The sequence below is a fragment of the Mus pahari genome, chromosome 6 (genome assembly GCF_900095145.1).
Source record: "Mus pahari chromosome 6, PAHARI_EIJ_v1.1, whole genome shotgun sequence".
Lineage (NCBI taxonomy): Eukaryota > Metazoa > Chordata > Mammalia > Rodentia > Muridae > Mus > Mus pahari.
Genome location: NC_034595.1, coordinates 83673975 through 83686279, shown reverse-complemented (window position 1 = coordinate 83686279; position 12305 = coordinate 83673975). Strand labels below are relative to the sequence as shown.

The following is a 12305-nucleotide window of genomic DNA, read 5'->3' as shown; positions in this document are numbered from 1 at the left end:
CGAGACAGGGTTTCTCTGTGTAGCCCTGGCTGTCCTAGAACTCACTCTGTAGACCAGGCTGGCCTCAAACTCAGAAATCTGCCTGCCTCTGCCTCTGCCTCCCGAGTGCTGGGATCAAAGGCGTGCGCCACCACGCCCGGCGCAATTTTTATTTTTTAAAGAAACCAAAGTTCCAGAATTCTCACTACAAGTAGGGTGTCTAGCAGTGTCTCTGACCTCTGTCTGCTAGATGCATCTTTAGTGTGACCAGTAGATGTGCCTCTGTGTGTTTATAGATGTCTCTTGGGGGCCACATTGCTCAGTTGAGAACGACTCGTGTAGAGACATAGCCAGGCCAACATTTTCCTGACCCTGGTCTCCTGTTGCTGGGACTCCTCGTTGGTCAGACCGTAACTCAATGGGCACAGAAGCCCATACATGATTGATTTAGTCTAAATAGGTCAGCTCCGGGGGCAGAGAGCTGGATGGAAGAGAATCAGCAGTGGCTAGAGACCACACATCATTGTTAGTCCATTATCCAGATGAGGAATACTGAGCAGAGAGGTGAAGCAACTTTCCCAAGTTGCACAGCTATATGATTAGAACTCAGCTCCAGAACCTTTGCTCTTATCCCCAGATGCCTCTCTTATGGGAAGGGAGGGTGCCAGGGAAAGAGCTCAGAATGTGAGGTGCAGGGTGGCTGAGGCACCCCCACTTCAGCCTGTTCCCAACTGTGACCTCCTAGGTGCCTTCTATTCTGAGAAGTTGCCGGGTTCCAGCAGGGTGGGGCGAGTTGTGGTCCTCAACACCAATCTGTACTACAGCAACAACGAGCAGACAGCTGGCATGGCCGACCCTGGCCAGCAGTTCCAGTGGCTGGGAGATGTCCTGAGCAATGCATCTCGGGATGGGGAGATGGTAAGTGCCCCTGCTTCTTCCTGTGCGCCCGGAATCTTCCTGATAGAAATCTTCCACCAGGCACAGACTTACAACCCACTGGGGACACTCACACCCCCGAGCATCCTGCAGCAGCCTAGCCCCAGGAGAGACTTCTGAGCACAGCCACCCTGTGAGTTGAGGCCCTGAAGCACACTGCATGTCTTGTCTTAGGGTCTCAGGGGGCTGTGATGGTCCCATCCCACCGTAAGCAAAAGCCTAGAACCTCAGTGAGACTTGCTCTAAATTTCGATGTCTTTCCATCATCACCACATGCACAGCAGTAGTGTGCACTGTGTACCCAAGGAGGTGCATGGATGTTAGGTGTGTCCATCTTGTCTGCTAAGCCAGCAGCTACTTAAGGACTGGCACAGTGGCTCCTGTGTGAGCCCATGCATCGCCCAGCAAACCCCAGGAAGGCTTTGTGGCTGGTATTGGTGAGCGCTCACCATGCCAACAGCAGGCATGTAGTGCTTTGGGTGGATCCCCCTCTTTTAATTTGGTAGCAAGCTCCACCAAGTGGAGACTCTTCCAAATGAGAAACTTGAAGCTCAGAGAGATGGCGTGCAGCTGGTGTCCAAGCTGAAGTTAGAGGCCAAAGCTCATTCGTGCTCTTTATTTTTAATATAAGCTCTCAGGCTGGAGGAATGGCTAAGCATTAAGAGCACTGACTGCTCTTACAGAGGTCCTGAGTTCAATTCCCAGCAACTACATGGTGACTTGCAACCATCTGTAATGGGATCTGATGCTCTTTTTTTGGCACACAGGTGTACATGCAGATATAGCTTTCATACATTAAACATACATTCACACACACACATACACACACACACACACACACACATGCACTCATGTTGACCAGGCTGGCCTTGAACTCCCAGAAATCTGCCTGCCTCTGCCCTCCAAGTGTTGGGATTGAAGGTGTGAGCCAGTTACCCCTGGCTAAGCACATGCTCTCAATTCTGCCCCTGTTCTACATTTTGCAGTGGAAATGCACAGGATCACGTAGTGTTCTCACACAGCCATGCCGGATCAGCCCCAGCTCTGGGAATCAAGGAGCAGTCTTTGAAGGACCAGGAAGAGTCTGGGGAAGATGTGTTCTAGGGCTCCGTTCAGAGGGAGGACATGGGCAGGTTTTGGAAATGGGGGCTGGAGAGAGCATCCCTGATCCCAGAACCTCCTCCTTGCAGGTGTACATTATTGGCCACGTGCCCCCAGGGTTCTTTGAGAAGACACAGAACAAGGCCTGGTTCCGAGAGAGCTTCAATGAGGAGTATCTGAAGGTGATCCAGAAGCACCATCGTGTCATAGCAGGACAGTTCTTTGGACACCACCATACCGACAGCTTCCGAATGTTCTATGACAACACAGGTACTCCATCCTGAGGGAACTGGCCACCTGCCAGCCTCTTCTTTCTTTACCCCTTTTCAGCCTGCTGTCTCTTTCCCCTAAAGGTGCCCCCATAAGCGTCATGTTTCTCACACCTGGGGTCTCCCCGTGGAAGACCACATTACCTGGAGTGGTGGATGGGGCCAACAATCCAGGGATACGCATTTTCGAGTATGATCGAGCCACCCTCAACTTGAAGGTTAGGAGTCTGGGTCTGCTGGGTTGGGGGAATCTAAGCCTATCGCCACCTTCCCTAAACTTCAGCTAACCCCGTGGCTACTGACCACTGACACTGGAGGATGTCTTACCTGGGGTTTCATTGCTGTGAAGAGACACCCTGTACAAGGCAACTCTTATTTTTTTTTTTTAAAGATTTATTTATTTATTATATGTAAGTACACTGTAGCTGACTTCAGACACTCTAGAAGAGGGCATCAGATCTTGTTACGGATGGTTGTGAGCCACCATGTGGTTGCTGGGATTTGAACTCGGTACCTTTGGAAGAGCAGTATGGTGCTCTTACCCGCTGAGCCATCTTACCAGCCCTCAAGGCAACTCTTATAAAGGACAACATTTAATTGGGGCTGGCTTACAGGTTCAGAGGTTCAGTCCATTTATCATCATGGTGGGAGGCATGGCAGAGCCCAGACAGACATGGTGCTGGAGAGAGCTGAGAATTCTCCATCTTGATCGGGAGGGGCAGGAGACTCTCTTCCGCATTGGGTGGAACTTGAGCACTAGGAGACCTCAAAGCCCTCCTACACAGTGACACACTTCCTCCAACAAGGCCACACCTATTAATAGTGCCACTTCCCATGGGCCAACCATATTCAAACCACCATGGAAGGGAATCTTGGCTAGGACCTTGGAGTCTCCTGGCACCAAATCAGATCTATTCTTCCCCCGAAGCCTGTCCTTCTTGTCTTGGGTTACTATGACTGCCTGGTCTCCCTACTGCCACATTCATCTTCCTAAAACATTGACTTCATTTTGCCTCTCTGCGACTCACAAACCTTAAAGATCTCCCGAGTGCCCTCAAGATAAAATTGTCTCTCCTGAGGCTGGTATGGAAGACTTCTTGCAGTCCGAGTTCAAGCCCATTGCCCACTTCCGTTCACCAACCAGCACTCAGACCCTAACCCCGTGAACACTTAGGATCACCTCCTAGGATGTGCTGGGATTGTAGAAATGGTGAAAGAGATACTACCTCCTCCAGTCAACAGAATGTACTAAGCACAGGCCACATACACACCAGGCTCTGTTCAAAGCTTAGGAGATGCAGAACCAAACAACAGAGTAACCACTCTCCTGCGCCAAAATCCCTACAGGAGGAAGGCAGTAAATAACTACATAAAATTTAACCTGGGAGACAGGAAAGGCAGGGTGGTAGCTGGGCCTGCTGGCACGGGACTGCAATACCAGGCACTTGGGAGGCTGAGACACAGGACTAAAATTTAAAACCAGCCAGGACCACATAGTGAGTTCAAGACCAGACAGGAACTTAGCAAGAAGACCCTGTCAGAAGGGGTATGGGGTGGGGGGCGGGTGGGGAGTTGAGGCTGCAGCTCAACAGCAAAGTGATTGCTTAGCATGGTGGAGGAGTGATTTCTAACACTAAAGAAAGAACAGGGAGGGAGAGAGGGAAGGAGGGAGGAAAGGGTGGGGAAGGAAAGTGCAGATGGTTTTGGAGTGTGTGTGAGATGTTAAGTAGATGGGAAATGTCCTCAGTAAGGAGGCATTAGAGTTCTGTGTAAACTGAGAAGGCAGCTGGGCTTGTAGGGAAGGCAGAGGAAGAGCAAGTCAGATGCCCCGAGGGGTGGGAAGTGGCTTGGTGTTCCTGTGGAAGAGCAGGGAGACCAGGTGACTCCAGAGAGCAGGAGGGGAGGGTGGAGGGCACCGGGCCAGGTCAGGGTCTGGGTCTGAAGAGCTGGGGACAGAAGTGCCAACTGTTCTGATTCACAGTTTCACAAAAATCACCTTGTCTGCTGGGCAAAGAGCAGACTGCTGTGACCAAGGTCTGGAAGTAAGGACACCTGCTGCCGCCAGAGGGTGGTGGCTGGGCCAGACTGCTGAGAAGCATCGGAACCTGGAGGTGGTTCAGAGGCGGAGGAGCCATCATGTGTTGGCAGATGCTTGGTACCACCTTTCTTTATATATATACAGCATATGGCACACCAGAAGAGGGCATCAGATCCCATTACAGATGGTTGTGAGCCACCATGTGGTTGCTGGGAATTGAACTCAGGACCTCTGGAAGAGCAGTCAGTGTTCTTAACCACTGAGCCATCTCCCCAGCCCCATCTTTTAAAAATTTTGAATGGTTATTTATTTAATGTGCATTGGTGTTTTGCCCTCATGAATGTCTGTGTGAGGGTTGTAGGACCCCCAGGAACTGGAGTTACAGACAGTTGTGAGCTGCCATGTGGGTGCTGGGAATTGAACCTGGTCTTTACTGGTTTGTTTACTGCTGAGCCATCTGTCCAGCCCTGATACATCCTTTCTGCCTCAGTCTCCTGAGTGCTGGGATTGCAGCTATGAGCCACAGTGCCCTGCTTGATCTGGGGGATGAGGGTGGGAGTGGGGGGAGCAAGCTAGGATAGAAACTAGGTTCCTCAGGGTTGTGCAGCAGTGCCCTTGGGAGGGGTGGCCCAGTGGTTAGCAGTATACACTGCTCTTGCAGATCACTCAAGTTCCGTCCCTGGCACCCACATCAGGTGGCTCACAACCACCTGTAGACCCAGTTCCAGAGAATCTGGCACCTTCCTCTGGCCTATGTGGGTGCCTGCACACTTGTGCATATACTCTACCTCACAAAATTAAAAATTAAATTGTAATTATATCCTGGTTCTTCCTCCCAACCCCTTGCTCCCAGAAACTCAGACTCAAGATACATTTACAAATGCCTTGGCTGTAGAGCTAGGCTCTTCTCTGACTAGATATAATTTAAATTAACCCATTTATCCTTTTTTTTTTAAAGATTTATTTATTTATTTATTTATTATATGTAAGTACACTGTAGCTTCAGACACTCCAGAAGAGGGAGTCAGATCTCGTTACGGATGGTTGTGAGCCACCATGTGGTTGCTGGGATTTGAACTCAGGACCTTCAGAAGAGCAATCGGGTGCTCTTACCCGCTGAGCCATTTCACCAGCCCTAACCCATTTATCTTAACATTCTGCCACATGGCTGGTTACCTGTGCTCAGGTACCATGTTATCTTCCTTGGTCAAACCTCTCCCGCTTGTCTTTATCCCAGAATTCTTTCTGCCTCCCGGATGTCCCACCTTCTATTTTACCCTTTCCTATAGGCCATAGGTCTTCTAATTGACAGGTGATACATCCATACAATATACAACATGTTCTCTCTACATAAAATAAATATTTTAAAAAATACTCTTGGCAGCCGGGTGTGGTGGCGCATGCCATTAATCCCAGCACTCGGGAGGCAGAGGCAGGTCGATTTCTGAGTTCGAGGCCATCCTGGTCTACAAAGTGAGTTCCAGGACAGCCAGGGCTATACAGAGAAACCCTGTCTCGAAAAACCAAAAAAAAAAAAAAAAAAAAAAGTACTCTTAAACACAAAGCCATCTCTTCTGCTCCCATCTGAGGAATGGAAAGAAAGAAAGAAAAGAGAAAAAACTGGTGTGTGTGCGTGTGTGACTTGACAAGGTTAGTTCTTGCCTTCTATCTGTCATGCCTTCCACTGTGTGGATTCTGGGGATCCATCTTGCTGGTCCCAGGCCCGAGGATTTGTAAGAGTCTAGCCTATTGTCTACATGCTCGCTTCACTGTTTCCTCTGTACCCTGGAAGTCACAGGACTGAAGGGACTTAGTTCAACAATGCCATGTGCCTGGCACATGCAGGTCCCACCCATTCACCCAGCTCCTCTTACGGGTCTGTCTGAAGGCGCGAAGGCACTACTGAGTCTTGTTTGAACCCTTATCAGCTACAATTTCCTAACATCTGCCAGCCAGGCAACCCCCACCTCTATCCCGCTGACGCCTCCCCAACCTTCCCACCTCCGCAGCCTCCATTTTTATTCCCCTTCACTCTGTGAAGATTTCCTGAGCCTCTGTGAAGAGCGTGTGGTGTCTGCCAGTTTGGCAGAACAGGAAACATATGCATAGTGAGGTGAACATTCTGCGTCCTAATCCTGCCCTGCCCCTGAATGCTCGCAGACCCCGAGAAGGCAACATTACTTTTGCAGTGCTGTGATTGCTATACCAACATGCAGTTAATGGTGGCGAAGCACTGTGGCAATGTTTCGGGTGCCCCTCATGTCGCCATTGGGCGGGATCCAGAACAGCTTCAAAGGTTTCCTTTTGCCAGCTGGAATCCACTACCTAAAAATGCTACAGCTGACCAAAATAGTGCTACCGGTTGGGGAACAAACATTCAAAATGAAGTGGGGGTAGGGGGGCACTTCAGATTCAAATCGTAACGACTTCTTTAAGGCCTCCATGTCTTCACCAGGAAAATGGGGGTTCAGATGTAGTTACCTCATTGGAATCAAGCGCAGGGTAACAATCAGCAGCTCTAGATCGATTTAGAGAGCCTGGGGAGAGGTTGGGTTGTGGGCAGAATGAATCAACTGCTCGTGGCTGACATACCCTGCGCCTCTAATCCAGGACATGGTGACTTACTTCTTGAACCTGAGGCAAGCGAATGTACAAGAGACCCCACTGTGGGAGCAGGAGTACCGCCTGACGGAGGCCTACCAGGTGCCGGATGCCAGCATCAGCTCCATGCACACGGCGCTGACCCGCATTGCCAGTGAGCCGCACATCCTGCAACGTTATTACGTCTATAACTCGGTCAGCTACAACCATCTGACCTGTGACGACAGCTGCCGCGTCGAGCACGTTTGTGCCATACAACACGTGGCTTTCAACACTTACACTACCTGCTTGCATGGTATTGGTGCCAAGGTGGTTCCTGGTTTCCTGCTCATACTGACTCTGCTGCCAAACCTGCACGTATTGGAGGTGCTATGACTGTAGGCACTGCCAGCCCACCCACTTACTTGGTTCATCTTCCTCCCGGTAAAATTGGGCAACATTACCCAATGAACTTTTGCCATCAGTCTCCCGCTGCTGCGGAGAGTAAAGTGGGATGGGACAACTTAGATTCACCAGAGAGGGCGCTAAGAAGCACATTTCTTCCAAGTTTCACGTTTTATCCACAAAACTTGTTTGCGGTGCATGTCTTGGTGCATTAGTCCCTGTAATACAAACATATCAAACCACCATGCACTTGATCACCACAGTGAAGTGAGCCGGCGGGAAGATGGGCCCTGGAGATTCAGTGCTTTCGATGTGGTCCCTGCTCAAGGTCTGAACCGGGAATGCACGTGGTGTGCAAAACTTTTGTTTGTTTTTGCTTTTTTTTTAAATTTTTTTTATTTGAGACAAGGTTTCTCTGTGTAGCCCTGGCTGTCCTGGAACTCACTCTGTAGACCAGGCTGGCCTCGAACTCAGAAATCCGCCTGCCCCTGCCTCCCGAGTGCTGGGATTAAAGGCGTGCGCCACCAACGCCCGGCCCCTTGGTGCTTTTAAATAAAAGACTTCTCTGATTTGGTTTCGCAACAGTGCAACCGTGAGGGATCACAGCTGCGGCCCGGATTCTAAGGCTCTAGTCTTTCTTAATGGGCCACTCTTGTTTCCTTGAGCCTGAAAAGCAGAATCCAAACCAGTAGAAGCCGGGCTCTGCACTGGGCGGGCTGGGGGCGGGGTCTGGGCGGTGGGACCAGTGTGGGGGGCGGGACCGCGGGCTCGCTCCACCCCGGACGGGGCGAGATGGGGAAGTTCCGCCCAGCAGCCCAGCCTCCGGGACGACTGCCCCGCCCCCTTCCTGCCGGACTAGCGGGGCGGGAGGGCAGGTCCGCGGTTGTGTGGTTGCTCGGAGAGGGTCATGCCTCTGTCCGTGCACCACCATGTGGCCTTAGACGTGGTCGTAGGCCTGGTGAGTATCTTGTCTTTCCTGATGGATCTGGTCGCCGACCTGTGGGCCGTTGTCCAGTACGTGCTCCTTGGCCGTTACCTGTGGGCCGCGCTGGTACTGGTCCTGCTGGGTCAAGCTTCGGTGCTGCTGCAGCTCTTCAGCTGGCTCTGGCTGACAGCTGACCCCGCCGAGCTGCACCAGTCGCAGCTCTCGCGTCCTTTCCTGGCTCTGCTGCACCTGCTGCAGCTCGGCTACCTGTATAGGTGAGTGCCCGGCCCTTTGAGAAAAGTGGGTTGACAGCCGTCAGAGCCAGTTGAGTCGTCTTCCCCTGGGCGGAGGTGAAAACACAGGGCCAGGAACAGAGGAAGGGAACGTCAGGGTCTTGGAGTCAGAGATGCCCGTCACCTTTCTTTTTCGTTTCTGTCTTCTGCGAACATTTGCTCCCCGTCAAGGACTGAAGAGGGTCTTGCCTGACTCATCCGTGTCCCCGGAGCCAGCCAGGACTAGACACAGACTGGTTCTTGGAAAATGTGTGTGGATGGTGTGTGCTTTTCTCAACTGGGGAGGACCCAGGGTCAGTCTAAAATGAGGACAGTGAGAAAGTCCCTGGCGCAGTGCTGGCCTGAGAATTTTTTTTTTTTTTTTTTTNTTTTTTTTTTTTTTTTTTGGTTTTTCGAGACAGGGTTTCTCTGTATAGCCCCTGGCTGTCCTGGAACTCACTTTGTAGACCAGGCTGGCCTCGAACTCAGAAATCCACCTGTCTCTGCCTCCCAAGTGCTGGGATTAAAGACGTGTGCCACCACGCCCGGCTCTGAGAACGTTTTCTTCCCCGCTTCCCTACCTCCAAACTGTGACTAGTCCCTTGAGTTGTTAGATGGGAGAAAGCGAAATCCAGGGGTCAGAATCTTGTGATGAAGGCAGGGCTTCGCGATGTGGGCGGGGCTGGACTAGGGTGGATGGATCCGGAATCTGTTGTGGAAGTCTTGGAAAAGCTGTATACAGTCTCCAGCTTGTGGGGAAGGACCTTTTGAATGTTTGCATTTTGCCTGAACAATTGTATCATCTTGAGTACAGGTCAGATGACTGCAAAGGAGAGTTATTACAGGCAGGCCCCAAGAGAAGAAGGTGTGGGGTCCCTTGGAGTTACAGGAAGGCACCTCATGTGGTGCTGGGAGCCAAACTCTGGTCCTCTTTAGGAGCAGTGGATGCTGGGGCTGGAGAGATGGCTCAGTGGTTAAGAGCACTGACTGCTCTTCTGAATGTTCTGAGTTCAAATCCCAGCANCCACATGGTGGCTCACAACCATCTGCAATAAGACACTGCCTTCTGGAGTGTCTGAAGACATCTACCTTGTACTTACATATAATAGTAAATAAATCTTAAAAAAAAAAGAATAATAAAAAAAAAAAGAGCAGTGGATGCGATTAACAGCTAAGCCCTCTCTCAGGCCCGTCCTATTTGCTTCTTAATTCCATCTCTCATCTCTGAAGTGGGGCTCTTGTGAGTAGGTAGGACAGGGTTGTGATGCGCCTGGGATCGGACCTGACTAGCAAGAGTGGAAGTTGAATTTCCCCCACTTTACGGATGAGGAAGCAGGTTCCATGAGGTTAGTTAGGTGGCTTGCTCCAGGTTCTGTAGCTTTTAAGTGGCAAGCTAGGATTGAAGTCTGCCTCTGTGCACTCAGCGGTGGGAGATGGACGACGTCACAGAAGGTTGACCTGGCCCCCTGGGCACCTGTGTGTTCTGCCTAGGTGTCTGCACGGAATGCATCAGGGGCTGTCCATGTGCTACCAGGAGGCGCCATCCGAGTGTGACCTGGCCTATGCAGACTTTCTCTCCCTGGACATCAGCATGCTGAAGCTTTTCGAGAGTTTCCTGGAGGCAACGCCACAGCTCACGCTGGTGCTGGCAATTGTGTTGCAGAGTGGCCAGGCTGAATACTACCAGTGTGAGTGCTGGCCCCTCGGCTGTCACTTTTGCTGACCCCTTCCTCTGTCCTCTACAGGTGTTCTCACTCTTAGGAGCCCTCCCCCTCCCCTCGTGCCCTCCCACCCCCCCACCAGGTGCCTGAGCGTTTGGCAGCTGGTCTGGATTCAAGCAGCTTGAGCTTGGAACAGTGACTCAAAACATCATCCGTTGGTTCTCATCCGAGCACTGGGCAGAATAAATGTGTCTGTCCTTTGGAGTTACGGGAAGATGAAATGTGGGAAATTGCATGCATATAAAGTCCAGGGTCCTGGCTGTCCTGGAACTCACTCTGTAGCCTGGACTGGCCTTGAACTCAGAAATCTACCTGCCTCTGCCTCCCAAGTGCTGGGATTAAAGGCATGTGCCACCACTGCCTGGCGAGGAGGAATTTTCTTGTTAAAGATTTAATTTATTTATTTTATGTTCATGAGTACACTGTAGCTGTCTTCAGACACACCAGAAGAGGGCATCAGATCCCATTACAGATGGCTGTGAGCCACCATGTGGGTGCTGGGAATTGAACTCAGGACCTCTGGAAGAGCAGCCAGTACTCTTAACCACTGAGCCATTTCTCCAGCCCATCCTATTTTAATTTTTCATCAGGCTCTCATTATGTAGACCAGGCTGGTCTTGAGCTCCCAGAAATCCTCCTGCTCCTGCCTCCCCAGCACTGGACTTTTTTATTATTTTGATGGTAATAAATAAAATATATAGATTACCTGACACATTATAGATTTGGTAGGTATTGGACGTTTTATTGAACACTACCTGAACCTGCTTAGTTTAGGGGTTAACCTACCATAAGGGAAAGCAACAGATACACGAAAAAGCTGGAATCAGGTGGGCCTTGGGCTCTGCAGTGGCAACTTAACACATCTGGAGGTGTCTGTAGGGGATCCATCTCAGGTCCATGGGAGGTGGAGCTGCAGTTGACAGTTTCTGCATATACTGGTTTTAGCTAAAGGACAGCCGTTTCTAAACACCTGTGCTTAGACCAGGGGTCTCTGTCATCCCCATGGGACTGAGGCAGTGGCGTCCTTGACATGGCCGTGCATGTGTCAGTAGTACACTTCTGCTCACGACTTCATTTGATGCCCACAGAGTACCGTCATATACTCATTTCTTCTTTGTTACTCTGCTGAGGACACAGCTGTGGACAAGATCTACAGATTCTCCACCCAGCCAATAGCCTTAAGATGTACACTAGGTGTACCAAGTGACCAGAGGAGGCAGGTGGCAGGGCCCCATAAACCCTACGAGGAATCTGGACAGTGAGAAGCCTTGGGAGAGACTTCCTCAAGGTCATGGGCCCAGCCTGAGTCTAAGCAACGGTCTGCCTCATGCCTTATTGAGAGCCCAGGCCACCTCTTTCTTGCCTGTCACTTCATTCCTCATTCTGCAGCGGCTCTCCAAGGATTCTGTCTTGTCATCACTTGCGGTGGGACTTGGGAGAACCCCTCATGTCACATAAGAGGGAGGTGTGCAGAAAGGTGGCTGCCCCTTTTCAGCACTTGCTAGGTACTTGACATTTGTCTGAGATTAGAGCCAGGTTGGGACGGTCTACATTGTTGATGGAGCATGAGGAGACAGGTTTTTCTCTACCCTGGATTGAGCAGACATTTGTGTACCCTGCTTCGGGCCACCTGGAGAATCCAGGTAAGAATAAGTTTCCTACTCTCCAGGAGCTCGAGGGTAGAGTAAAGGTCAGGCCGTCAAGGCGCACGCCTTGAATCCCAACACTGGGGAGGCCGAGGCAGGTGAATCTCTGATTTCTAGGCCAGACTGGTCTAATGAATGAGTTTCAGGACAGCCAGGGCTACACAGAGAAACCTTGTCTCAGGGATGGGGGTAGGGGGTGGGGATCACCAAACCAAAAAGGGAGGTAATTGGGTTAATGGGGTAGGTGGGTTGTTACAGGGGCCTCTGACAGCAGAGTGGAACCTAGGTGTGTGGGTAGCCCCAGAATTTGGGCTGGGGTTTGTAGGGTAAGGAGTTGGCAAGTAGTTAAAGAGATGGTGTCTTAGTCAGGGTTTCTATTCTTGGACAAAACATCATGACCAAGAAGCAAGTTGGGGAGGAAAGGGTTTATTCA

General features: G+C 50.9%; 2 protein-coding genes across 2 annotated transcripts in view; both read left to right on the top strand.

Moving 5' to 3' along the window:
- Positions 1 to 728: 728 nt before the first annotated feature.
- Positions 729 to 7713, top strand: Smpdl3b (sphingomyelin phosphodiesterase acid like 3B). The gene is made up of 4 exons (XM_029540216.1): positions 729 to 897; positions 2106 to 2286; positions 2370 to 2503; positions 6934 to 7713. Exons 1-4 carry the CDS (start codon positions 826 to 828, stop codon positions 7297 to 7299), a joined length of 753 nt encoding a protein of 250 aa, XP_029396076.1. The 5' UTR covers positions 729 to 825; the 3' UTR covers positions 7300 to 7713.
- A 448-nt stretch (positions 7714 to 8161) lies between these two features.
- The window catches only part of Xkr8 (XK related 8), a 6207-nt gene continuing 2063 nt past the window's right edge, over positions 8162 to 12305 (top strand). The window contains exons 1-2 of the mRNA XM_021201141.2: positions 8162 to 8508; positions 9997 to 10193. Of these exons, the coding sequence (XP_021056800.1) occupies positions 8216 to 8508; positions 9997 to 10193 (490 nt within the window). The 5' untranslated portion in view covers positions 8162 to 8215. The remainder of the gene's footprint in view (positions 8509 to 9996; positions 10194 to 12305) is intronic.

Bases quoted from the DNA above. Each gene is read 5' to 3' on its own strand.
- Smpdl3b (XM_029540216.1), top strand. From the start codon at position 826: ATGGCCGACCCTGGCCAGCAGTTCCAGTGGCTGGGAGATGTCCTGAGC. The intron at 898-2,105 runs GTAAGTGCCCCT...TCCTCCTTGCAG, and splicing joins CATCTCGGGATGGGGAGATG to GTGTACATTATTGGCCACGT. The intron at 2,287-2,369 runs GTACTCCATCCT...TTTCCCCTAAAG, and splicing joins AATGTTCTATGACAACACAG to GTGCCCCCATAAGCGTCATG.